This window comes from Mustela putorius, unplaced genomic scaffold (assembly GCF_011764305.1).
Source record: "Mustela putorius furo isolate JIRA1106 unplaced genomic scaffold, ASM1176430v1.1 tig00000592_pilon_pilon_pilon, whole genome shotgun sequence".
Classification (NCBI taxonomy): domain Eukaryota; kingdom Metazoa; phylum Chordata; class Mammalia; order Carnivora; family Mustelidae; genus Mustela; species Mustela putorius.
This window is the reverse complement of record NW_025421426.1, coordinates 681,348-706,438: the sequence shown is the minus strand read 5'-3', so window position 1 is coordinate 706,438 and position 25,091 is coordinate 681,348. Positions and strand designations below refer to the sequence as shown.

The following is a 25,091-nucleotide window of genomic DNA, read 5'->3' as shown; positions in this document are numbered from 1 at the left end:
TCCGTCCCTGTCTCCCTGTGCTTCCTCCTCCCCTATGTGAAAGCCACTACCAGCACAATGGATCCTCTCTCCTAGCATGAGCCCCAAACCCCCTCATAAAACATCCTTCCCCACTCAAGACATCTTCCCCTTCCACCCAACTAGATAAAATCTCATTTGTGTCCAAATGCCTAGCGCCCTCGTTCTGGCAGATGGTGAATGATAATTTCCTTCTCTTCTCTGCTTTTCTAAAATCAACAAACACTTGATTAAACAAACAAAATAATTTTCTTTGCAAATGCCAGCCTGCAAATGTTTCTTGGGTTATCTTTTTTTGTAATTCTTCCCTAGCTTGCCCCTGTAACATCCGCAGCACATTCTACTCCCACCCCCGCCCCTCCTTTTCTTGGTCATAATCCAGAGGTCAGCACCGGATTGAATTTGTTCAACAGTCATTAAGCAAAATGCACATGTGAAACCAAAGCGCTATTGGGAAACACAGCTGTTTCTATCGCTGAACGGAGGGCAGCTTTTATTAAAGTATGCAGCCAGAATGTGGTTCATAAATCGTTACGTGGATTACTTTAATCAGCTAATTTCAACAACCTAGAAGCTTGAGGTAATTTCACTGCATTGTGTAGAGTGGATTGAGCATTTAAGCTTTTGAAAGGACGGTGACTTGTTTTTTGAGCCCCAGACATTCCGTGGGTCAGAGGACATGTTGTTTGGGGACATTTCTACCTGTTCAGCCCTTTGGAGACCTTCTCTTACTCATGCTGGATTACTCCCTTGGGATGCAGCTTCACGATGGCCCTCTCTGCTGAGTTCCAACTGTGTCTCCTAATCACAAGAGCTTCACGTGTTCCAGAAAAGATAAAATAAAATAGCTTCCTGGTTAGACTCACCAGAATAATGGGACACAAGTTTGAGGAGGGGATGCTGATGCTGGAGCTTTTGGTGACAGGCCCGTTTCCAAAAAGGCTTTATTTCAAACATCAGATACAAGTAAGGGGGCCAGGCAATCTGACCAGTGAGAACTCCTCCGAGGCCAGTAGTAAGGAGTGCCCACCTGTGAGTCTGTCAAACACTTCTTTGGGCCGACGATGTGCTGCGTGCTACAGCAGGTATGAGGATGAGTAAGACCTGACACCAGACGCCTTCCAAGGGCTCAGTCTCCAAGGCACAGTGCTTGGCACTAAGTAGGCTCCCACTCACGTCTGGGTACTGAAACCCAAACAAGCCAGTGTGATAATACCGTGAAACAAACTAAAAAGATTTCAGGGGAAGCAGGCATTCCAGCTCTGTGACCCTGGGAAAGTTTCTTAGCCTCTCTGTTTCTATTTCACCTCCTGTAAAACAGGGATAATAATGGTGCCCACCTCACGGGGAATTAATGAGTTAAGGTTTTCACACTGCTTAAACCAGGGTCTGGCTCAGGTTTAATTTTTGTGCTCTATTTAATGAATGGCCTCCAAGTTATTCCCAAGTCTGGAAGCTGGTGGGGGGGGAGGGTGAACTGTAGATGTCCCAGGAGAAAACTGCAGAGGAACTGGCAAATGAAAAACAAAATCAAAAGCAAAATCCTTGTGTTCTCTGGCATTTGCAAAGAAATTTTTGCTTACTTAATCTTGACTTTTCTATTTACCTAATATTAACATTTGAAGCACAATTTGAAAATAAAGATTTATCACAGAATCTATAGATCAATTTAAAAAATAAGATACAAATATTAGGGGTACCTGGGTGGCTCAGTCGGTTAAGCTACTGCCTTTGGCTCAGGACATGATCCCAGGGTCCTGGGATGGGGTCCCACATCAGGCTCCTTGCTCAGCAGGGAGCCTGCTTCTCTCCCCGCCTCTGCCTGCCACTCTGTCCATTTGTGTGTGTGCGCGTGCACGCTCTCTCTCTCTCTCTCACAAATAAATAAATAAATAAAATCTTTTTTAAAAAAAGATACAAATATTAAACACCACTAATTTCCAGTTTCCAAGAGAATTATCTTCATTATTAAGGTAGCTCCCAGGAATTCTGATCACAATTAATATCAAATCATTAAATTTAATATCTATCTATATATATCTATATATCTATCTATATAGATATATATAGATATATGCGCACACTGGGGAGAAGCAGTTATTAGAGAGAAAGTCCACTGCTGTCTCTTTTCCTCATGCCGTACTGTTTTCCTTAATAACTGCCACAACTGTTATCACATAACCACTTGTGATATTTTTAGTGTTATCTTCCTGTGCCTCAATAGGCTACAAGTTCCATGAGGACAGGAGCAATGTCTGTCTTTATAACTTTCACATCTCTTTTATCTAACATGTTATGCTTGCCACATTATAGACATCCAGTGGATATTTCTTGGCTGGCTGGCTGGCTGGCCAGAGCTGGCTGGATAGATGGATGGATGGATGGATGGATGGATGGATGAATAAGTAGGTAAATGGATGGATGGATAGGTTGATGGATGGATGGATGGATGGATGGATGGATGAATAAGTAGGTAAATGGATGGATGGATAGGTTGATGGATGGATGGATGGATGGATGGACAGATGGACAGATGGATAGGTAGGTGGGTGGATGGATGGATGGATGAATGGACAGATGGATAGGTTGGTGGATGGGTGGATGGATGGGTACACGGATGGACAAAAGATGAACACTTCTCAGAATCAACATTTGTAGGTTTTACCCTTCAAATGGTTCGTGCACACAGCATGGTACAACAGTTTAACAGTTCTCAATGCATAAGGCAGATGCGCAAATGTGTCTTGATCAGCTGTGAGGTGGACCATAAGTAACAGCTCCAAAGTTTGTGACTGATTTCCAAGTTTTCCCAAGGTACAGCAGATGCAAGATTTTTCTTTCAAGAACATGTCCTCTCCTCACTTATATTCAAAAATGCTACCTCAAAAGGGGACAGGATGAATGATGTTATAGCCAGAGCCCCTAAAATAAAGCACAAATCCAGGCTCCCTTGTTTTTGTGATGTGGCAGAGGCCTTCATTCCCCACCAAATATCCCTGTGTTTTTTTTACATTTCCTACCCCCTTCAGTAGGTTGGAGCAATGTGACTAGTTCTGCCCAGTGATTGAAGATCAGAAGCGCCATGTGTCCCTTTGAAGCCGAAGCATGTAAGAGCTCCAGGGAGTGGAGCTCCACCACTGGGAAGACTCCCAGCGTGACTCATCGGCAGCTGTAAGAAGCCACCATCCACTCGTGTTGGACACACGCAGCCAGATAGAAGTCAACTTGGATGGTGTTAAGCCACTGAAATTTTGTAATTGCTTATTACCTCAACACAGCTTTGCCAATCCTGACCAGAATACGCCACCATCTGGTGACAGCCCTGGGAGAGGCTCGCGCAAGCGGCTGGCATCCCTCACATACCATAAGACGCAGAGAACGCTGAGTACCACTGGTCTGCTGTCAACTGTTCTGCCAAAAGTCTTGTGAGGTAGGAAAGGTTTCTTTCTGAACATTTTGTAGTTATGAAATCTGTTCTATGTGCCAAAAGTCACACAACAGATAGTGTACCGACCCTACAAATTTGACAAAATTTAACATTTTGCCGTATTAGCTTCAACTCTTTTCATTAGTGAAACTTCTATAAAATATTACAGTTACAGCTAATGCCCCATCCCATTCCCGTCCTGCCCCCTCCCCACCCCTGGAGATAACCGCAGACCTGTGTGTCACCTCTGAAGACGGCAGTTCTACACACAGCAATCTGATACTTGAGCTTTCCGTTTCACAAAGAAATGAGAAAACACTGTGTTTTTATGGTTTTCTTTTACAGGAATAGCTACTCTCCCTGTCTCCCCACCTTTTTTTCTTCTTTCTCATGGTTTGCAAAACTATTCTAAGATAAGGAATATGTGACCACTTTAAACACTGGCCTCTTACAGATATTTTATTAAGTCAGTTTCAAAATTCTTTGAGGAAAAGAATTCTAGTTTCTGCATTTGTTTCAGTTTCAGGTTTTAGTGAAACCTCTATTTAACTCTTAAATCCAACTGCTTGTGTTCTTATCCCCCCTCGACCTTCCACTGGGCTGGGTAACCATGACCAATTCTCCTAACCCTTCTGTGCTAATGCTCCCTTGTGTGGCACTCGAGGTCCAGATACGAAATAAAGGGCACACTCAAAAGACACCATTAAAGAGAAACCAACAAGTGTTGGGGAAAAAGCCATCATCAGCCTGGGCCATAAAGGGTGAGGGAAAGGAGTGGGGCCAGAATCTGGTGAGAACTGAATCGAGAGGACTGGACTACTTGCCAGGAGCTGGGGCTTCAGACAGGAAGCCCGGCCGGCCGCCCCCCGTAATATTATGCCTGACTTTCAATCTCCTGATGGCTCCCACTGGATAAACCTAACTGGAATCCAGAGGACAAAAGAGCACAGCTGAAGCAGCCCTACAGATCATCCTACCAAGGTAGTGCGGTATGGAGGATCCGGAGGGGCACGTACAGGAAATCGGCACGCCCCAACTGTCGAATTCGGATAATAACAGTACCTGGGTCCTAAAGCTATTCTACTACATAAAGAAATATATCAACAGTCGTTGGCTCAACATATTTGTATATGTCCCCGAAATACTAGTTTACTGCAGGAGTATTAATCCGTCCATAGAACGAGTTTGCCTCTGCAGCACTGAACAGGCACACTGAGGTTTTCAAAAACACTACAGAAGTAAATTCTTTCCGAAAGGCATCTTATCGTGGCCTAAGGGACGTGCATTTGTTTGTAAATCTATTGATTCATTTAGGTATCTGTAGCAAGGATTTTGCCAAAGAAGTCCTTTCAAAGCTGAATGTTTTCACCACATACACTCAAAAAGAAAATCTTCATTTTTTTATGAGATCTGTGCCTTGATGTAATATTCACTGCCTTGCTGGGGGGGAAAAAAAACTCTTACGGAATGGAAATGAAAATTTTCTTCAAAGAACCTGCTGTTCCAAATCTGCTGAAACTGATTTAATATTTGGTTCAATATTTGTCCCGATGCCTATTTAAAATCTGGTGAGAATTTTCAGGCTCGACCATGTGGCCTGAGGAAGACATTATGGGAGCTGTTCCAGGACAAAGATTCCTGTAGGCAGTTTCTCTAGATCCTCTCCCCTTGAAAGCAAAAGATGAGCTTTTGAAAGCCGAAACACCAACCAAAAGCTGGTACCTAGGTGGCTCAGTGGGTTAAGCCACTGCCTTCAGCTTCAGGTCATGGTCTCAGGGTCCATGGGCTCAGCGAGGAGCCTGCTTCTCCCTCTCTCTCTGCCTCTGCCCCTCTGCATACTTGTGAGCTCTCTGTCAAATAAATAAATAAAATCTTTTTTTTAAATGCAAAATATAAAATTGCTATCAACATAGTTGTAATTGGAAGGTTTCATTTCTTGTGATCAGTGATTTTGTACCAGGTACATCCAGGGATTTGTGTAGTTACAGAGCGTGAGCAAATTCATAACCATAAAGCCTGAAGCGCACAGCTTTACGAACCCTCTACTCGCCCCTGGGCAAGCCATCTCCATTCTCTGCACCTCAACTGGATTGGCAGCCAGACTGCCTACTTCCAATTGTAGTTCTGCCACTTTTTTTTAAAGATTTTATTTGTTTGCTTGTTTTTGAGAGAGAGAGGGAAAGAGTGCTAAGTGAGGGAGGGGCAGAGGGAGAGGGAGATTCCCAAACAGACTCCGCACTGAGGGGAGAGCCTGACAAAGGACTCGATCTCACAACCCTGGGATTACAACCTGAAACCAAGAGTCAAATGCTTAATGACAGAGCCACCCAGGCGCCCCTCTGCCACTTTTTAAATATATGATCTTTTTTTTAAAAAAAGATTTTATTTACTTATTTGACAGACAGAGATCATAAGTAGGCAGAGAGGCAGGTGAAGAGAGAGGAAGAAGCAGGGTCCCTGCTGAGCAGAGAGCCCGATGCAGGGCTCGATCCCACGACCCTGGGATCATGACCTGAGCCACCCAGGCGCCCCTAAAGAAATGATCTTAAGCCAATGATTTAAGCTTTCTAGACCTGTTTCCTCACGTATAAAATAGAAATAGTAACAGCACATCCTTCACAGTTGTGATGATTAAATAAGTTAATGAACACAAAACACTTAGCTCAGCACCTGGCATTCGTGTACTGAATAAGCGTTTGTTGGGCTCCTCAGTGTCCTGTGTCCTAGGTGTTATTTCAGGCACACAAATCTCTGCCTTCATCGCCCTTACATTCTACTTGGGGAAGACAGCCTATAAAAATAATAAACAGGCAACCTACAGAGCATGTCAGACAGTAATGGATGCTATAGAGGAAAAAAAACAAAAATAGCGCAAGATAGGAGGAACCCAAGCTTCCAGTAAGTGATGGGATTACGACTTTAACAAGATAACCAGATCTAACAAGATCACACGGAGGTAACATTTTAGCAAGGGGCTAAAGTTTTCATGGAGTGAGCTACAGGAATGCCTGGAGTGTTCCAGGAAAGGCAAACAGCCAGTGCAAAGGTCCTGAGGCAGGAGAATCCCCCAAACATTCAAGGAATAGCCAAAGGGTCCAAAGTAGTCAATAATCAATATATTTTCAAAGTAAAATCAGCAAGATTTGGTAATGTGGGATAAGAGAGAAAAAGGAGTTGGAACTGATTCTGAGATCTTTGTCTTGAGCAAGTAGAAGGATGGTGTTGCCCCTTCCTGGGTCAATAAGTCAACCAGCCTGTTCCTTTTTTATTGTTCATAATGAAAAATTCCAGGCATTGATCTGGACTCCCATATAATGCCAAAGCTGGTGTGTGCTGGTCCTCTTAAGAGGTTGGCAGTTAAACCGCACCCTGGATCCAGGACGGCCTTGAACACAAGGCCTGAGCTAAGAAGTCAGTCAACAGCAAGTACTGAGGACACTTCCAACTCAGCATTAATTTCTGGACAAAGCTGGCTATAACTAGGCTCAGCAAGATTGAACTGATCTGCCAAGTGTCCCAGAGCAAGCCAGAAGTGGGGCTGTCAGCTTGTCCAAACTCACCCTGCTTGCCGTGGATGAAGCTTTTCTCTCTCTCTAAAGCAGCAGTTCTTAACCTCCAGCAAACCCCGGACCACCCTGAGACCTGACAAAAGTGATGGATCCCCTCTCCTGAAAATGCACCTAGACATTCACAGCTGTGTAGACAGTTCTGGAAGCCCTCCCCTTAAAGCTCATCTGTAAACCAACTCAGGAGCCCTGGGCTATGAATTTTTGTGCCAGAAGCAAAATCTAAAACAACCAGGGTTGTAATAAGTAAATTACCCAGATACAAATTTTTTTCAATAGGTGATAGGTACATATGGAAAAAAAATACTAAAACGCATGAGTACAAAAGGGTATTGGGTGGTCTTCCTCCCACACCTGCATGGGAGCAGGTCAGTGCCCCATCCACTCACTCCTCCTTCTATAGACATGCAGAGATGGGGTGTGCCGGCATGTGGGGGTGCGAACCTCTTTCTTTTCATACAGAAAGAGCAGAGTATACACATCATTCTGTTTTCTTAGTTCTTCTCACTTCTCACTCAAGGTCATTCCTTCACAGAGTCTAGAAATACTGCACATTCTTTAACGTTCCCCTAATGCTCTCGCACTTCATAAGCTGGCTCTTACTGATGAATACTTAGGGTTTGTGTTTTTTTTTTTTTTTAATATCTACCAAAAAGAAAACACTGCATTGAACTTTCAACATCCCTATCTGTGCTCATTTGGAATATATCTATAGCAAAAGCTCCCAGAAGTGGAACTGCGCCTCCACAGAGTGTCCATGTGCTCTTAATAGATTTTTCCAAATTGCCCCCCAAAGGGATTCTACCAACTTACGCTCACCAACAAAATCACCAAGCATTCTAATAATGTTGCCATGTTTTTCATAGAACTGAAACTATTGATTTTTTTACTTTAAAAAAAAGAAATACATTGCATAAATGCTTCTTGGCTTCTCTTGACTAGCCCAAGTTCATTCTGCAAATTATACTCCCAAATAAAAACAGATACAGTCATCTAACCCAGAGACTCACATTCAGCTCAGGCTGAGAAGCAAAGACAGGTGCACAGCCAGCCTTCGGTTTGCTTGTTTGTTGATAACGGACTCTTTCTTAATTATTAATGAACAGACGTCCCATTATTAATAAGTAGAACTGACGCCTTATCGGAACTGCAATTCCAAAGGAACCTCCTATGAATGGTCCAGGACAGAGAGAGAAGTTTACAAAATCAAAATGGAATAAAAAGGGGGAAAAAAGAAAGGGAAGGGAAGGGGAAAATGTCAGGGCCAGAATCCATTCTCATTTCAATCAGTTCCAGCAAAGAACTACTGAATCATACTTCAACGCTGCTCCAACAATTGCTCATTAAGGCAAAGGGAAACAAGCCCGAGTCCTGCCGTTGTCCCTTCACGGGAGCAGAACATCCCGGGCTTTCATATTTGGACGCATGGCACCAAGTACATTTAAAAATGAACAAGAAATGTCATTAAAATAGATGGGGGAGTAAAGTAAATTTGAAACTGGACGTCTCATCCAAGGTTCTGCTGATGATTACGGGAGACTGAAGCTCACACTGGCTCCAGGAGGAAAAGAAAGAGTCCAGAGAGAGAGGGTTCCCATCCCTTCCTCTAAAGACCTCTGAAATGGCATCATTTCCGAAGGGGCCTTGTGATTCCCTGGCCCACTGCTATGATGCTCTCCTAACTCTCACCCTAGAGTGACTCCCCTAGGACCCCCTGCCCCGGCTGACCTCCCAGTGGGACACACACACAACTACCTTATTCAGTACCAGCTTAATCCTGGGGAAGTGTGTATCGCAGTCCCCAGCTGAGCAAATGCGGGCAGCTTCCTCTGCACCCTCTCCTCTCAACCTCCTGCCATTCGGGCTGCTCAGGCACTCACCTGTCTTCAGGACCCTCCAGGCCAGAGGCAGACAACCATTCCACACGTCCAAGTGCCCATGTGACCAACTCTCCCGTGCCCTCGCTCACCTTCTCCTCCCGCAGCATTTGAGGGCTGGGGAGGTGGGGGAGGTGAAGGCGGGCTACACGTGTAAAAGCCAGGCAAGCCCCAGCCAGAGAGGAGGGGCCGGTCACCCTCCAGGCAGCACATGGACCAGATGTTGTCCTTGCTCTGCCCCGTTCCCCTCGGGTACCCCCTTTCCTCTCTCTGGCCTGACATCTAAAGGCCCGACATGTGACTCTTTTCTCTGGCCCCTACAGCCTGCTTGGCCTGTGCAGGGCAGTTGGAAATGTTACAAGATTAACAGCCCCAGCGAACAGCCTTCCATCAACAACCAGTAGAAGCTGGTGGGTAAATCATATACCAGCCCCCTTAGCCGTTGAGTGGATAACTCTCAGGTACACTGTCTACACTGTTTCCCAGCGTGGCCCGCAGTGGCTTGATGCGTGGTATTCTCTTCCCTGGCCCCGCCTTCCCACTCCCCTACCAGTGTTTGCTGACATCACCTCTCAGATAAAACCACCTGCATTAGAACCTGCCTCGAGGTCACCTTCAGTATAAACTACGTCAGGAAGTCAAAACTTGCCCAGAAGTCCCAGCAGGACTCTGTTTCTATCCTGCTGGCCAAGCCTGTGTCCCATGGTCACCAGCTGCAAGGGAGTCTAAGAAGACTTCATGTTTTTTAGCTGGGCATATTGCATTGCAAACAAAACCAGCATTGTTCCTCTGTGTCTGGCTTATCTCCTTTAGCATAATGTCCTGGTTGATCTACGTTGTTAACAAAGGCAGAATTTCATTCTTTTTATGGCTGAATAATTTTCCATCATGTGTCATATTTTCTTTATTCATTCGTCCATCAATAGACATCTAGGTTGTTTCCATATCTTGGTTACTGTGGATAATGCTTCAGTGAACAAGGAAGCAGAGAGATCTCCTCAAGACACCAATTTCATTTCCTTTCCGTAAATACCAAGAAGTTGAATGGCTGGATCGTCTGGGAGTCCTAGTTTTAATTCTCTGAAGAACCTCCATGCTGTTTTCCATAACGACTGTGTCAATTTACATTCCCATCAACAATGCACCCAGGTTCCTTTTTTCCACAACTTTGTCAATATCTTCTTGGTATTGGTAACACCCGTCCCTAACAGGTGCATGTGATCTCTCATTGTGGTTTTGATTTGCACTTACTTGATGATGATGTGGTAATTTGCTACCCAGTAACAGAAAACTAATATATGCCTTTGAGAAGCAGGAGGGGTTTCCGGTTAGCTCTGTGAATCTCTGAGTTCCCATTTTGCTGAGGAGGATGGATTGCCTATTGATTAGGATGAGCCTGGGAGAAAGACAGTCTCCCTTGAGTTACTGAGCTCAACATGTAATGAACATGAGCTTCAAGGCAGCCCCCACAAACAGGATGAAAACTGACACTGGGGTCACACAGCTGGCAAGATGGCTCAAGAAAATTGTAAATTCACATATACTGCAAGGGCTAGACCATCCATATCCTGTACTGTCTTTTTTTTTTTTTAAGATTTTATTTATTTATTTGATAGAGAGAGAGATCACAAATAGGCAGAGAGAGAGATGAGGAGAAGCAGGCTCCCTGCTGAGCAGAGAGCCCTATTCGGGACTCAATCCCAGGCCCCTGGGATCATGACCTGAGCCGAAGGTAGAGGCTTAACCCACTAAGCCACGCAGGTGCCCCTCCTGTACTGTCTTTGGTTTGCTTTTAATTTACCCTAAGGCAAAATTCCTTACCATGCCCACTAACCCCAGCAAGACTTACTCCTGTCAACAGCCCTGGCTTGTTCCCCTCCAGTCCCCTCCTTATCAAAAACATTCTGGTCTCATCAGCCTTCTTTCAGTACCTGGAACATGTCTATCTCTTCCCAACCTCTGGGCCTTCCCGCCTTCTGTTCCCTCTACCAGAAATGTTCTTCTCTTGTCTCTTGCGTTGGGTGGTTCCTCCTTCAGATCCAGCAGAAAAGTCATTTCTTCCTGCATTGGAAGGCTTCCAAGAAGCAATCTCTAAATGCTCAACCCAAAGTTGGTACCTCCATACCTTATCCCTGCACACATTTTCTTCCATCTTAGCCAAGAACTTGGGCTTAGATCGTGTATTTGGTTGTTCACTTATTCACCCTCTATCTTCAGTACTAGAATGTATGCACCATGGGTGACTGGGAGCACGTCTGCCTGTTTGATCTCCACTTCCCCAGCATCTAGCAGAGTGCCAGCCCCAAGAAGGCACTCGATAAGCATAAAGGCAAGAAAGACTACTTCTCACCCAAGAGAGTGCTTCTCTGCCACGCCCCCCGCATAAGACCAGCAAAGTGTAGAGACTGCAGGACTGTCCTTTCTGAACCCCGGACACACTCCACCCAAGTCTTGGTGGTCACTTATCAAGATAGGACTATCTATTAGCCCCACTTTAGAGAGGAAAAAAGTGAAACACAAAGAGATTCAAGGGCACACAGCTTCTTAACAAGCAGAGCCAAGATTTGAGCCAGCTTCTGTCTGGCTCAAAAATCCACATCCCTCCTGCCGGTGTCCACGGCCTCCAGTCCTCGAGAGAAGGCTTCTGAACAATTCTTCACGTTCCGCATACACACAGCCTCCAGTCCGTGCCCAACCCAGGAAGAGAAGACAACAGTCAGAGAAATCTGGCTAAAATGAATGTGCAGAGGTAACAAAGCAACAGGCAGAGAATGTGCCCCCACTGGAGAAAGGGGTTCCCTGCAGACTGAGGACTCCATGCAGGCAGGGGTCTGGTCCTGTTCACTGCTGTGTCCTCAGAGCTAAGAACAGTGCCCAGAATATGAGGGACATTCAATCAGTATTGGTGCAAGAATTCAAATGTGAATATAAAAAATCAGGAGTTCACAGGTATATCATAGCAAGGGTCTCAACTTGGGTAGAATCCCAAACGTGGGTTTGCTAACCAAACTGGTTCGGGCTCATACTGGGGCTTCTCAACCTGGGCACCCCTGATCTGGGACTGGCTCATTCTTTGTTGGGGGGCCAGCTGTGTGCCCTGTGGGATGTTGGCAACATCCCTAGCCTTAACTCTTTTGATGCCAACACACCCTGCACGTTGTACCAACCACAAATGTGTCCAGGCAGTCTCCAAATGTTCCCTCTGAACTCAAAATCACTTTCCTAACTCTGTGAGAACCACTGAATTATATCTAACAGCCTAATCCTTATTGAAATGTGATTTAGCACAAAGCTGAAAAGCATGAAAAGTCTCAGGGACTTTCGCAGGAACAAGGACATAATTTGCCAGGACATTCTGCTTGCCTTCCTTTCCTGTACAAAATTGATCAACTCAGCTTCAGGAGAAATGTGGGGAGGAGTCAGGAAAATTCTGCAGGTCACCTTGAGACAATGCAAGGGCCGATGGGAGCCTGGGAGCCCAGGCCGTGCCCATTCCTGAAGCACTTGCCAAATTCAAGTTCCCGGCTATGTGGCTACAGTCCCATCTGGATTTCATCTGGAATGGGGCTTCACTGTCTTCTCTCAGCCTCGACTGGAGTATTTAACACTCAAAATGAGAGATTCTGGGACTGAAGGGGTCAGCCATACCATAAACCACAACAAAGACAATGGGGAAGGATACTTCCTTCATTAGAAATGCTGCTGAATTAAAGTAAAATAAAGGGGCACCTGGGTGGCTCAGTCGTTAAGTATCTGCCTTCAGCTTAGGTCATGATCCCAGGATCCTGGGATCCAGCCCCACAGTCCCCGCACTCTCAGAGCCTCTCCCATTCCCCTTCTTTTTTTTTTTTTTAATTTTATTTATTTATTTGACAGACAGAGATTACAAGTAGGCAGAGAGGCAGTCAGAGAGAGGAGGAAGCAGGCTCCCTGCTGAGCAGAGAGCCCGATGCACGGGGCTCGATCCCAGGACCCTGGATCATGACCTGAGCCGAAGGCAGAGGCTTTAACCCACTGAACCACCCAGGCGCCCCACCACTCCCCTTCTTGTATTCCCTCTCTCGCTGTCTTTCCCTTTCAAATAAATAAATAAATTCTTTAAAAATAAATAAAGTAAAATAAAAATGAAGGTTTCTCTTTTTTATCTTATTAACATATATTATTTGCTTCAGGGGTACAGAGAAGATCAAGGTTTCTCTTTTCGAGGCCTGTGATATTCTCCACGAACAAGTAATACAGAAGCCATGCATACATCAAAGAATTTTCTAAGTGCCACTGTGAAACCTCTTATACTTAGCATCTCATTCTCCCAAGCAGTTTCTTATCTGAACTGTTAAACAACACACGTGTCTGGCAGCTCTGATAGCAACTTCCTAATGAACGATAAAGAACAGGATCTGGTGAGGACACGGAGTCCAAAATAGAATTCCTCGCGTACCCTTTCTCCCCTCTTTCAAAGGTAAAGAGGAACAAACATGTGTTCATCCTAAATGTCAGGCCTTCTCCATCGGGGATGCTGACTCCACTTCCCAGCAAGACACCCGAAGAAAAAGCACTCACAGGAGAAAGAGGGTTCAAAGTGGAAGTCGTGGGGCCCTTTGCTTAAATGTGACTTAGACCTTACAGACCAGGGAGGCTGCAGGGGTCAGAGCGATCTAGAGGCTGACTTTTAAAGTAGGTCTCTAATGCATGGAGCATTTTCTTCTGAAGAAATTGTCAGGAGAATCTTGACCTCAATAAATTAAAAAAATAAAAGATTCAAGAGTAGAATTTTTCAGAGAAATGGAAGGTGTGGACATCTACCCCAGCCAACACTCAGCTGAGCAGTTACCACAAAACCTCAATACATCCTCTCAGTCTGTAGTTGTGGGGGCAGGGGTTAGGTTTTCTCCTTGACCTTTGGTTGTTCTGTGGACTCCAGCTGACTATGTTTGCATCTGGAGTTACTGAGTCCACTCCCCATCTCCCCCATTACTCTGGCTCAGGGCCCTGAAGCTGATCCTGGGGACCAGCTGGCCCAAGTGCCCCTTGGCTTGGCCAGTGGGAGGCAACAGCTAGAGATCAAAGGGCGGAGCAGGAGGAACAGAGCTGTCAGAGCACTTCTTCTCTGAGCTCACTCAGCCTGGGCTGTTTTGGAACTGTAGCTATATAATCACAATGTGCTGAGTCTATCTACATTTCTATCAGCCTGGTTGGGATCTGGGGTTGAGAAATGTGATCCCTGATATACATGTGCATTAAGTTCAAAACATCGCTAAAGAACACTCATATTTATTTTAACCTGGAAGTGGAAATTTACCTTGTTGGTTGCCTGAGAGACAAAATGCACAGCTTTATGCCATTTAAATGTTATTTTATCCCCAATGAGTTCCCTGGGCCTCACAGTTTCACAGGTTAGAAAGTCCCTTTCATTAGTAAATTCTTTACAAAATGAAAGGGATGGATTTCATTTATATCAATTCTTTGCTGTGCTTTCTATCCAATGCCAAATTAATTCCAGTCCCAGGTTTAATGGACCAGGTCCACGAGGTCACCACGACTTAATGTTTCATACCAAGCCTGAATACAATTGGGTACCAGCTTTGTGCTACACATGCTACGTTCACAGCCTCCAGTCCAGCCCAAACTCTTAAGGGAGGTTGCATTATCCTCAGTGAAGAAACTGAGGCTTAGAAAGAAGTGAAGTCACTTAGGAGAGCTAGAACTTGAGCCTGCGTCTTCACGGTCCCAAAACCTGAACTCTTTCCACTCTGGCGTGCGGCCTCTTACATTTTACCCGAGTTATCTGAGGTTTCAGTTTGGTAATGTCCTCATTTCGAGGCTGCCATCATTTTCCTGCCTCAAACTGCTCGGAGTTGCAGTGGACCATGAGCGAGCTTCCTGTCACCCCGCCTTGGGGTCTGCATGAAAAATGCTGTTCGTCATTTGGTTAGCTAAGGAACCTCAGGTAAAATTTGGGGGCAATGGGAACAAAGTGACCTGTGTCCTTCATCTGAGACAATGCCAGGCACATCTCCTGCAGCTAGGCACAACACATCTCTGTGTGTTAGTGCTCAGCGGTGCTGAGAGGAAGGCCATTCTTTGCAGAAAGGAGCTAAGAGATCAGGGTATCCAGAGTTACCTCTGGAGTGCCCACTCCAACATCTGCTCCTTTGGGCAACTCATGAACAGGGGACCTTGACAATTCACAAAAATAAAGCACACTGACAAACACAAGGATCAAAAAAGAAAAGGCGAGAAAGATTACTTCTTTCTTTAAATGGATATAATTTACATACTATAAAAGCCATCCTTTTATAAAGTGTACAATTCAGTAGGTTTGAGAATATTCACCAAGTTGTGCAAAGACATCAGTGCTACCTAATTCCAGAACATTCTCACTGCCCCAAAAGGAAACCCCATGCCCATTAGCAGTCACTCCTCACTGTCACCGTCCCCCACTCCTGGCAACGAGTAGTCTACTTTCTATTTCTGTACATTTCATAAAAATCGAATCATATGATATTTGGTCTTTTGTGTCTGGCTACTTTCACCTGCCAGAGTGCTTTCAAGAACCATCTAAGTTGTAACATGTGTCAGCAGTTAATTCCTTTTTCTGGCTGAATAGTTGTATGTATAGCACTTTTTTTTTTTATCCAGACATTAACTGATAAACATTCGGGTCAGTTCCATTTCTTACTATTATGAATAATGCCACCCAGAGCATTCACGTACAAGTTACCATGTGGACATATTTTCTTCAGTTCTCTTGGGTGCATAGCTAGGTGTGGAATTACTGGATCATAGGACAATGCCATGTTTAACTCTCTGAGGAACTGCCAAACTCTTTTCCACAGGGACTGCAGGATTTTACATTCCCTCCCAGTGTGCGTGGGGGTTCCAATTTCTCTACATCCTTGCCAACTCTGGTTGCTGCTCATCTTTCTTACTGTAGCCATCCTAGTAGATGTGACATGGTAACTACCTGTCATTTTGATTTTAATTCCCCCAAAGACCAATGGTGTTAAGCACCTTTTTATGTGCTTACTAGAGATTAGTACGTATTTCTTTGGAGATCTAGCTACTCAAATCTTTTCCTGTTTTCAAAATTAGGTTGTTTTCTTATGGTTAAGAGTACTTCACAGGGATGCCTGGCTGGCTGAGTAGGTTAAGCATCTGGCTTCAGCTCAGGTCATGATCGTAGAGTCCTGCAATCATGGGATTGAGCCTCGCATGGGGCTCCCCGCTCAGGGGAAAGTCTGCTTCTTCCTCTGCCCCTCAGACCATTCGTGCTCTCTCTAATAAATAAATAAAATCTTTTTTTTTTTAAAAAAAAGGGTACATTTGGATACAATCCCTTATTAGATATGTAATTTGTAAATATTTTCTCTCATTTTGTGTATTACCTTATTTTCTTGATGGTGTCCTGTGGAACACAGACGTTTTTAATTTTGATAAAATCGACTGAAGAACTGTATAGAATATGCCTCAAAATTTTCTTCCTAAAAGAGTATGACGATGGGTCCCAGAGGCATTAAGTCTCCAGCACCCGTAGACCACACTGGCACCCCTACTAGGACTGTGGACAATGATCTGAAGCTTCCGGGCCCATGCAGGGAACTGTCCACCACCGGGGTGCTGAAATCACCCTGACCCAGATGTGCATCGCACACCACAGCCTCTGCCAAAAAGCATGTCTGGAGGAAGACCTCAGAGGAGACTTGAAAGTAAGGGAAGGACTTACCACATGAACAAAAGAAAAAGAGCATTCCAGATGCAAACAGCATTTGCAAAAAATATAGAAGCAGAAGACAGAGTGGTACATTTAATTAGCCGGACCAAGAAGAAAGGTGGTGGTGGCTTGTATTGAAGTAGCAGCAGCACTAATGGGAAAAACTGAGCACCGAGAAGATGGTTGGAGACAAAGTCCATGACACCTGAGAAAGGACTGGATTGAGGAACCAGGTAATTGGCATTTACAGAGATGGAGAAAAGTAGAGGAAGACTAGTTTAAAACGGTAACATAAAACAGATTGGCACTGAGAAGTGGGGTAGCAAAACATCTTAAATTTTAACAAATAAAATTTAAGCAATTTAAATTCCAGAAGCTCATTTGTTTTCTTGTTTGTGGACTAGTGTTGTTTTAGGCCATTTGACTCTGCTCCCCGTAATGAGTAAAAACGCCTTCATTTGTTATCAATAGGTTAATTCTCTTTTTAAGATTTTATTTATTACTTTGAACCAGAGAGCATAAACAGGTGGAGGGGCAGGAGGAAGGGGAAAAGCAGACTCCCCACTGAGCCGGGGGCCTGACTCGGGGCTCGATACCAGGACCTGGGATCATGACCAGAGCCGAAGACAGATGCTTAACCGACTGACCCAACCAGGTGCCCCATATTTACTTGTTCATAGTCCCTCTTCCTGCTAAATGTTAGTGTCCTCAGAGCAGTATTTTGCCTTTCTTATTCACTGTGGTGTTGCCAGCACTGAACACGGTGTCTGACACCCAGTAAATATTCAGCGGATGGAAGAATGAATGAGCAAATTAATGGGTGACACCAAGGAGCCAACATTCCACACGTATTCCAGGCAAGAGGTAATCTTTTACACAGACAGTATCACTATCCAATCGGTAGTATCTGGGTTCATTTCTATCATTTCCCTGGGTACCATGGAGACCTCTAAGAAGCCACTGTTCTGAAGTAAAATTACAGCGGAAGATCAGCCAATTCAAAAGTATTCACTCTTCTATATAATAATTTGATGTGAACAGAAAAAGCAGGGAGATATCAGTCCTACCATCAGCACCTTTTTATTTTTCTAAGTTTATTTTTTTTTAAGATTTTATTTCTCTATTTGACAGAGAGATACAGTGAGAGAGGGAGCACAAGCAGGAGGATTGGGAGAGGGAGAAGCAGGCTTCCCATAGAGCAGGAAGCCCCATGGAAGCCCCATGCAGGTCTCAATCCCAGGACCCCAGGATCATGACCTGAGCCGAAGGCAGAGGCTTAATGACTAAGCCACCCAGGCACCCCTATTCTTTTCAGTTTTAAAAACTGAAGCATCTTGCCACCTTCTGCATCAGGTGGAGAGCTCCCCAGAGGAAGAGGCTCAGGAGGTAGGGGGCTACAAGACATGGCTGAGTGTCAGGAAGACAGTATTGTGTTTCCCGAAGTTCTGTGAGAGGTTCGAGCAAATTACTGAACTCAAGGCAGGGGGCTCATGGGAACCCCACTTTACGGCCACTTTGTCCGAAGGACCAGTGACAACCTGATACTTGTAACCAGCATCTGAAGAGGATGAGTCCTGTGGGACTGAGCCCTTAACCTGTGGCATCTGACACTCACTCCGGGTTGACAGTGTCCAAACTTAAATGAATTGTATGACATCCAGCTGGTATCTGGAGAACTGTTTCATGTGACAAAAAACCTACACATCTGATCACAGAAGCATTCTGTGTGAATGGCAAAGGGAAAAGGATTTTTTTTTCTCTTACAAAACCAACCCCAGGACAGCTGAGGCAGAAGCTCTGGGCATGGGGCCCAACTGTCTGTATTCTAACAAGCCCAAGAGGCAACATAGGTGCAAGTTCAAGCTTGAGACCATTGCTCACTTCCCCTGGAAGATCCCTGAAGTGTCCAACTCTCCTCCACAGCTCCCCCCTTGGCAGAATCATTCCACCTGAGCCCACAGCACCAATTTCCAACTAACAAACCCCAGTGCCCACCTCTATAGCTCTAAATAGTATGTTTATACCATTGTTTCCAGATTTAGACCATATATATTCCCTCCCCACCAAGAGAAGTTAGCTCAAAATTTCCCTCTCCTCCTAACATCTGGTATTTATAGCTTGAGTTTTTGGTCCCTCCATGACTCTAGAAATTCAGATGATATGCTCAACCCTCTATTCCTTATTCTACCAACTTTCCGCAGGATCTCCTGACCCCCTGCCTTGATAAGATGTTCATTAGATCCCATTCCCCTCTCCCCACTCCTCGTCCCTCCAACACATTTCACAGTGTCTTGTCAAAACACCTTCGCATTTATGTTTCTAAACAGTTCTGAGTTTCAGTTCCCCCTGTCCTCTAAACACAAAAGCGAAGTTTTTCATGCTTGGCTTGGGAATCAAGTCTAAATACTGAAAACCAAGAGATAGCACTTATATTATTATGGGATGAAGTGTGTAAAGAACGTGGCACAGTGTTCAGCATGTAGTAAGCCCTCCATCAAAAGTAGCTATTATTGTTATGACGAGGCAAATGCTGTTCAAGTGGTAGCCAGCCTCCAAGTGGTGTCCAGTGGTCCTCATCTCCCAGTATTCACACTTTCGTGTAATCCCAAAACGTATCACAATGAATAGCGTTGACCTATTTGACCAATAGGATATTGCAGATGTTAGTCTGCATGATTACCAAAGCTAGGTTATAAAGAGCACTGCAACTTCTGCCTTGTTCTCTTGGGATTATTTGGCCTGGGGAAAGCCAGCTGCTCCATGGAGAGGCCCAGGTGGAAAGGAACTGCCAACACTCAGTACCGACTGGCCTGCCATATCGGGGAGCCACTCTGGAAGTGAATCCTCCAGCCCCAATCAAACCTTCAGATGACAGTGGCCGTGGCTCCATGTTGACAGCAACCTCATGAAAAGTCTTGAGCCAGAACTACCCAGTCAAGTTGGCTCCAAATTTGTGACCTATGCAAACTGTAAACAGTATAAATGTTTACTATTGTTGTAAGCCCCTCCGTGTTGGGGTAAAGTGTCGTGCAGCAGTACATAACTACGGCAATTCACCAGCGCCAGCCATCCTGCTGGAGAGCTGTATTTCACAGGACATGGCTAGTTCCAAATGTCAGTATCCCAAGTCAGGTAAAGAGATGGGGCTCTCTCAACCAGAGGTAGTCCTGTTAGTCTGAGTAAACACCTGGTTTTAAGTATCTGCAAAATCTTCTCCTGATCCTAGTGGCAGAACCAAAGCCAAAGCCCTGTACATTCTAGGCTATCGGTCAGCATCTCAGTGAGACCTTTAAACTTGGACCTTTTAACAAAAGGAAAGGTTTTCAGAGCTCACTTTGCACCACATTGCCTGTTCCCTCCTTACCTCTTAACACACTGCAAAAAATCAACTAAGTGGCTTTTTAAAAGATTTATTTATTCGGCAGAGAGAGAGAGATCACAAGTAGGCAGAGAGGCACGCAGAGAGAAAGGGAGAAGCAGGTTCCCCTCTGAGCAGAGAGCCCAATGTGGAGCTCGATCTCAGGACCCTGAGATCATGACCTGCGCCGAAGGCAGAGGCTTAACCCACTGAGCCACCCAGGCACTCCTGAGTGGCTTTTTAAAACTACAGGTTTCAAGTTGCCATCTGCAGGGATTCTGAATCAGTGATTTTAGTCTGGACTCAAGAATCTGTTTTTTCAAGAAGCCATCCCCCAGGAGATCTCAAATGTGGTGAAGATGTGGAGAAAAGAGAACCCTTCTACACCACTGGTGAGAATGTAAATTGGTACAGCCATTATGGAAAAGACTATGGCACTTTCCCCCCAAAATTAAAAACTGAGCTACCATATGATCCAGCAATCCAACTCCTGGGTATACAGGCAAAGGAACTGAGATCGGTATCCCAAAGGGATACCTGCACTCCTACGTTCCCTGCAGCACTATTCACCACAGCCAAGATGTGGAAACAACCTAGTGTCCATAAACAGGTGAATGGATAAAGAAGATGTGGCGTTAGACAATGGAATACCATTCAGCCATAAGAAAGAAGGAAATCGGGGCTCCTTGGTGGCTCAGTGGCTTAAGCCTCTGCCATCGGGTCAGGTACTGATCTCAGGGTCCTGGGATTGAACTCCACATCTGGCTATCTGCTCAGCGGGACCCTGCTTCCCCCGCTCTGTCTGCCTGCCTCTCTGCCTACTTGTGATCTCTCTTTCCGCCAAATAAATAAATAAAATCTTTAAAAAAGAAAAGAAAGAAGGAAATCTGCCATTTGTAACATGAATGGACCTCCAAGGTCTTATGCTAAGTGAGATAAGTCAGACAGAGAAAGACAAATGCTGTATGACCTCATTTACATGTGGAATCTAAAAAAAAAAAAAAAAACTGACCTTGCAAAAATAGGAGTCGAATAGTGATCACTAGGGGTCAGGGAGTAGGCGAACTGGGCAGATGCTTAAAGGGACAAATTTACAACTAGCAGACACGTAAGTTCAGGAGACCTAATATACAACACAGGGATTACAGTCAACAACACTGCATTATAAACTTCTATGTTGCTGACAGACCAAATTTTAACCATTCTACACATACACACACACGCACACACACTGATAAATCTGGAACATGATAAAGATGTTACCTAATGCTACTATAGTGATCATATTGCATTATTTCAGCCTAACCAATATACTGTACACTTCAAACTGACCCAAGGTTATATGTCAATTACATCACAATTAAAAGAAAAAAAGCCGTCCTCCGACCCCCACCCAGGTGATCCTCATGTTGGCAGGCCCCAACCACACACAGAGAAAAGCTGCTCCACACAGTGTCTCCGCTCCCCCCACCGATTAGCTGAAGTGATTACAGCTTGTGAAATGGGAGTAACATTGAAAGTATTCAAGCATAAATGAGCCAGGCCTTCTCCAAGTCTGAAGCAGAGGACGGCAAGCTGAGCTCCATTATGTAAAACAGGTACAATCACAATCCTTTCTCGGCCTCATAAAAGATCCACCAGTGAATAACTCGGGGACGAACTCCCTGAAAGACTCAGGGGCTACTACTGCCTCCCAGAGACTTCTTCTCTTCCCCAGTTTTGCAAATCTGAGCAAATGACATCTGGTTCATTCTATCAGGTGTTCAGGACCAAGACTGTTTTTAATGGCTCTTTAAAGTCTCACAGACAATGCAGAGAAAACAACTTGGAAACCTTGAAAACCTTAAGGGTAAAACACGAGTCTGGTTCCTTCCCGCTGCCTCGCTTGGCTCCACTCAGGGACGCTGATTCAAAATACTCATTTCCTCTGCCTTGTCAATACCCTTGATTATTCGCCCCTGAAGTTATTAAAGCAGACTGATGAGCAGAAGCTGAAACTCTGCCGGTACCCAGACACACTGCAGTGGGTAACAAGATTAGGACTGTGAGCCTTACTGAGGCATAAAGATTCCATTTTTAAACAGAACCAAGAGATGATCTTGAACAAAGAAACCCGCAGACAGAAAAGTTGAAACTCCATACCCCAGAGGACAGCCCACAGAGAGGAGCGCCCTTTGGGAGCCGGCACTGTAATTGCTTTCCACACTAACATTCAATTAATATTTATGAACAGACCACGATTTACATGTGCGAGATGACCGCAAACAGCAAACCAAGGTTTGCTGGGCTTTATGGCAGGGTTTGCCAACGCGTGATTCCGGGGGCCCCACCTGGATCTCGGAAATATCTGGCTCAACCTCTGGACACCCACCTCTGGACGTGTGGGCTGATTCGTCTGCCTGCTTCCTTTTAATTCACTGACAACATTTTAAAATCAGGAGATTTGGGGGCACCTGGGTGGCTCAGTCAATGAAGCACCCGGCTCTTGATTTAGGCTCAGGTCAGGATCTCGGGGCACTGAGATGGAGCCTCACACGTCGGCCTCCACACTCAGCTAAGAGTCTGCTTGATTGTCTCTCTCTCCCTCTCCCCCGCACCTTCCCCTGCACACACTCACATGCTTTCTCTCAAATAATGTTTCAAGAATTAAAAAACAAAAAAAAAATCAGGAGATTTTACATTCTTTAGATGCAGATAGCGGGCCTGGGTCATTGGCATTTTCTGTGTAGCAATCATTTGTTGTCTCACGATTCTGTGGTTCAGCAATTTGGACTGGACTCAGCCAGATGGCTATGTGGGTCTGGGCTTGTTCCTGCATTTATAGTCCACTGGAGCTCAGGTGGGGGCTGGCTGGTCTAGGATAGCCCCGGCTGGGATGACTCACTCCATTCTACTTGGTCTCCTCCTCCAGGAGGCTAGCCCGGGTTTGCACACAAGGTGATCACGGGTTTTAGAAGCAACAGCAGAGTGTGCAAGGCCCCTTGAGGCTTGGACTCCAAATTCACACACCATCACTTCTGCTGCATTCTACTGGCCAAAGCATGTCACAGGCCAGCCAGATTCAAGGGGTGGAAATCCCCCTTCACCTCTGAATGGGAGGGGAAGAATCTGCGGTCACCTTTGCCATTGACTACACATCTTATCTTTCTGGTTTTTTCTTTAAGATTTCATTTATTTGAGAGAGAGAGAGACAGAGAGAGCACAAGCAGGGGAAGCGACAGGCAGAGGGAGAAGCAGGCGCCCCACTGAGTAGAAAGCCCGATGTGGGACTCAATCCCAGGACCCCGGGATCATGACCTGAGCTGAAGGCAAATGCTCACCCAAGTGAGCCACCCAGGCACCCCGAGAATGATCTGTTTTCATCTCAAAGACGCCCCAGCGGGGATTCTTCAGTGTGTCTCAACAGCCCCATCCTCCAACTCCAAAAGCTACCACTTTCCTCAGCGCAGAGTTTAAAAGCCGAGTCTCTCCCTGAGCAGCTTCACTGGACTGGACATTCAGGTCCCACGCCCAGTGTCCTTGAGCTGAAGGCAGATGCTTAACCAACTGAACCACCGAGGCTCCCCAGCCGCACCGCTCATCGTAAGATTCAGTACATGTGACCACCTTGGGCACACGATGTGCTGAAGCCACAGCTGGCCCCTTGGAGGGGTCTGGCAGGGCCCCTCCGCCCAAGCCTTGCCCCTGCTCACTCATTTACACACGGTTTGGCTGTGCCGATGTGGCAGGCTCCGCCATTCCTGATCCCAGAACGACACCACATTCCACAGATCCCAAAGACCCTCCCCAGCCATGAACACCGCTGCTGTGATCACTTTTCACGTCTCAGAAAACATCCCCTTGCGGTTCGTTGGGAACTGGGCTAGGCCTCTGGCAGTTTGAACAGTTTAACTCCAGCATGGATATCAGACCAAATCATACAATTTACATCAACAATATGAACGACAAAATTAAAAAAGAAGAGTTGAAGAGATCCCTGTATGCCCTGTTTTCTCAGTTTGGCCACGTTGTAGATATTGTAGCTTTGAAGACGATGAAGATGAGGGGGCAAGCCTTTGTTATTTTTAAGGAACTGGGCTCATCCACAAATGCCTTGAGACAGTTACAAGGATTTCCATTTTATGGTAAACCAATGCGAATCCAATATGCAAAAACAGATTCTGATATAATATCTAAAATGCGTGGCACTTTTGCTGACAAAGAAAAGAAGAAGGAAAAGAAAAAAGCAAAAACTGTGGAACAGACTGCAACCACTGCAAACAAAAAGCCTGGTCAGGGAGCACCAAATGCAGCAAATACCCAAGGAAATTCAACACCAAATCCTCAGGTCCCTGATTACCCTCCAAACTATATTTTATTCCTCAATAATTTACCAGAAGAGACTAATGAGATGATGTTATCCATGCTGTTTAATCAGTTTCCTGGCTTCAAGGAAGTACGTTTGGTACCTGGGAGGCATGACATTGCTTTTGTTGAATTTGAAAACGATGGACAGGCGGGAGCTGCCAGGGATGCTTTACAGGGATTTAAAATCACACCGTCCCACGCCATGAAGATCACCTATGCCAAGAAATAACATATTGGATAGTTGTCTTTAAAGGACTTGGTGTTATTTATAGTGTTTGTTTTGATAACATTTGGTCAGGCCATTTTTTAATAGTTGGAGTGAGGGGGGTGTGAAAGTGAAATTTTTGTGAATGATTTTAAAAAATACCTAGTCTTTGTTTAGCCTTAGTGAACTATGAAATATGAAGACCTCAATTTTGTATAATAAACTTCTATTTGTATTCTTTAAAAAAAAAAAAATAGAAAACATCCCCTCTCTCTTTATCCTGTTTCCTCCCCGCCCACCCCTGCGCCAATAAAGAACCCACCTGCTGCTGGGAGATCAATGAGGGGAAGGGGAACTAAAAAGGGGGAAAGACTTAGAGGGGGAAATGGCCTTGGAGCCAGAGCACCTGAATCCCCTCCAAGCTCTACCACTCCACGAATTCTTCTGTCCAAGCCTCAGGCTCTCTGCTGGAAAACTGTACCTGCTGTGTTCACATACTTCTCCATAAAGATATTATGTTAGTCCCTCTATTCATGTTGCATAAGTGTGGACCTATGGTGGTGTAACAAAAAATTTAGACAC

The 25,091-nt window shown here is 45.1% G+C and overlaps 1 protein-coding gene across 1 annotated transcript; it reads left to right on the top strand.

The window, feature by feature from the left end:
- Window positions 1-23,802: 23,802 nt before the first annotated feature.
- LOC101681176 (U2 small nuclear ribonucleoprotein B'') lies at window positions 23,803-24,750 on the top strand. Its single transcript, XM_013060129.2, has one exon. The coding sequence runs from the start codon at window positions 23,856-23,858 to the stop codon at window positions 24,531-24,533; it is 678 nt and encodes a 225-aa protein (XP_012915583.1). The 5' UTR covers window positions 23,803-23,855; the 3' UTR covers window positions 24,534-24,750.
- The last annotated feature ends 341 nt before the right edge of the window (window positions 24,751-25,091 follow it).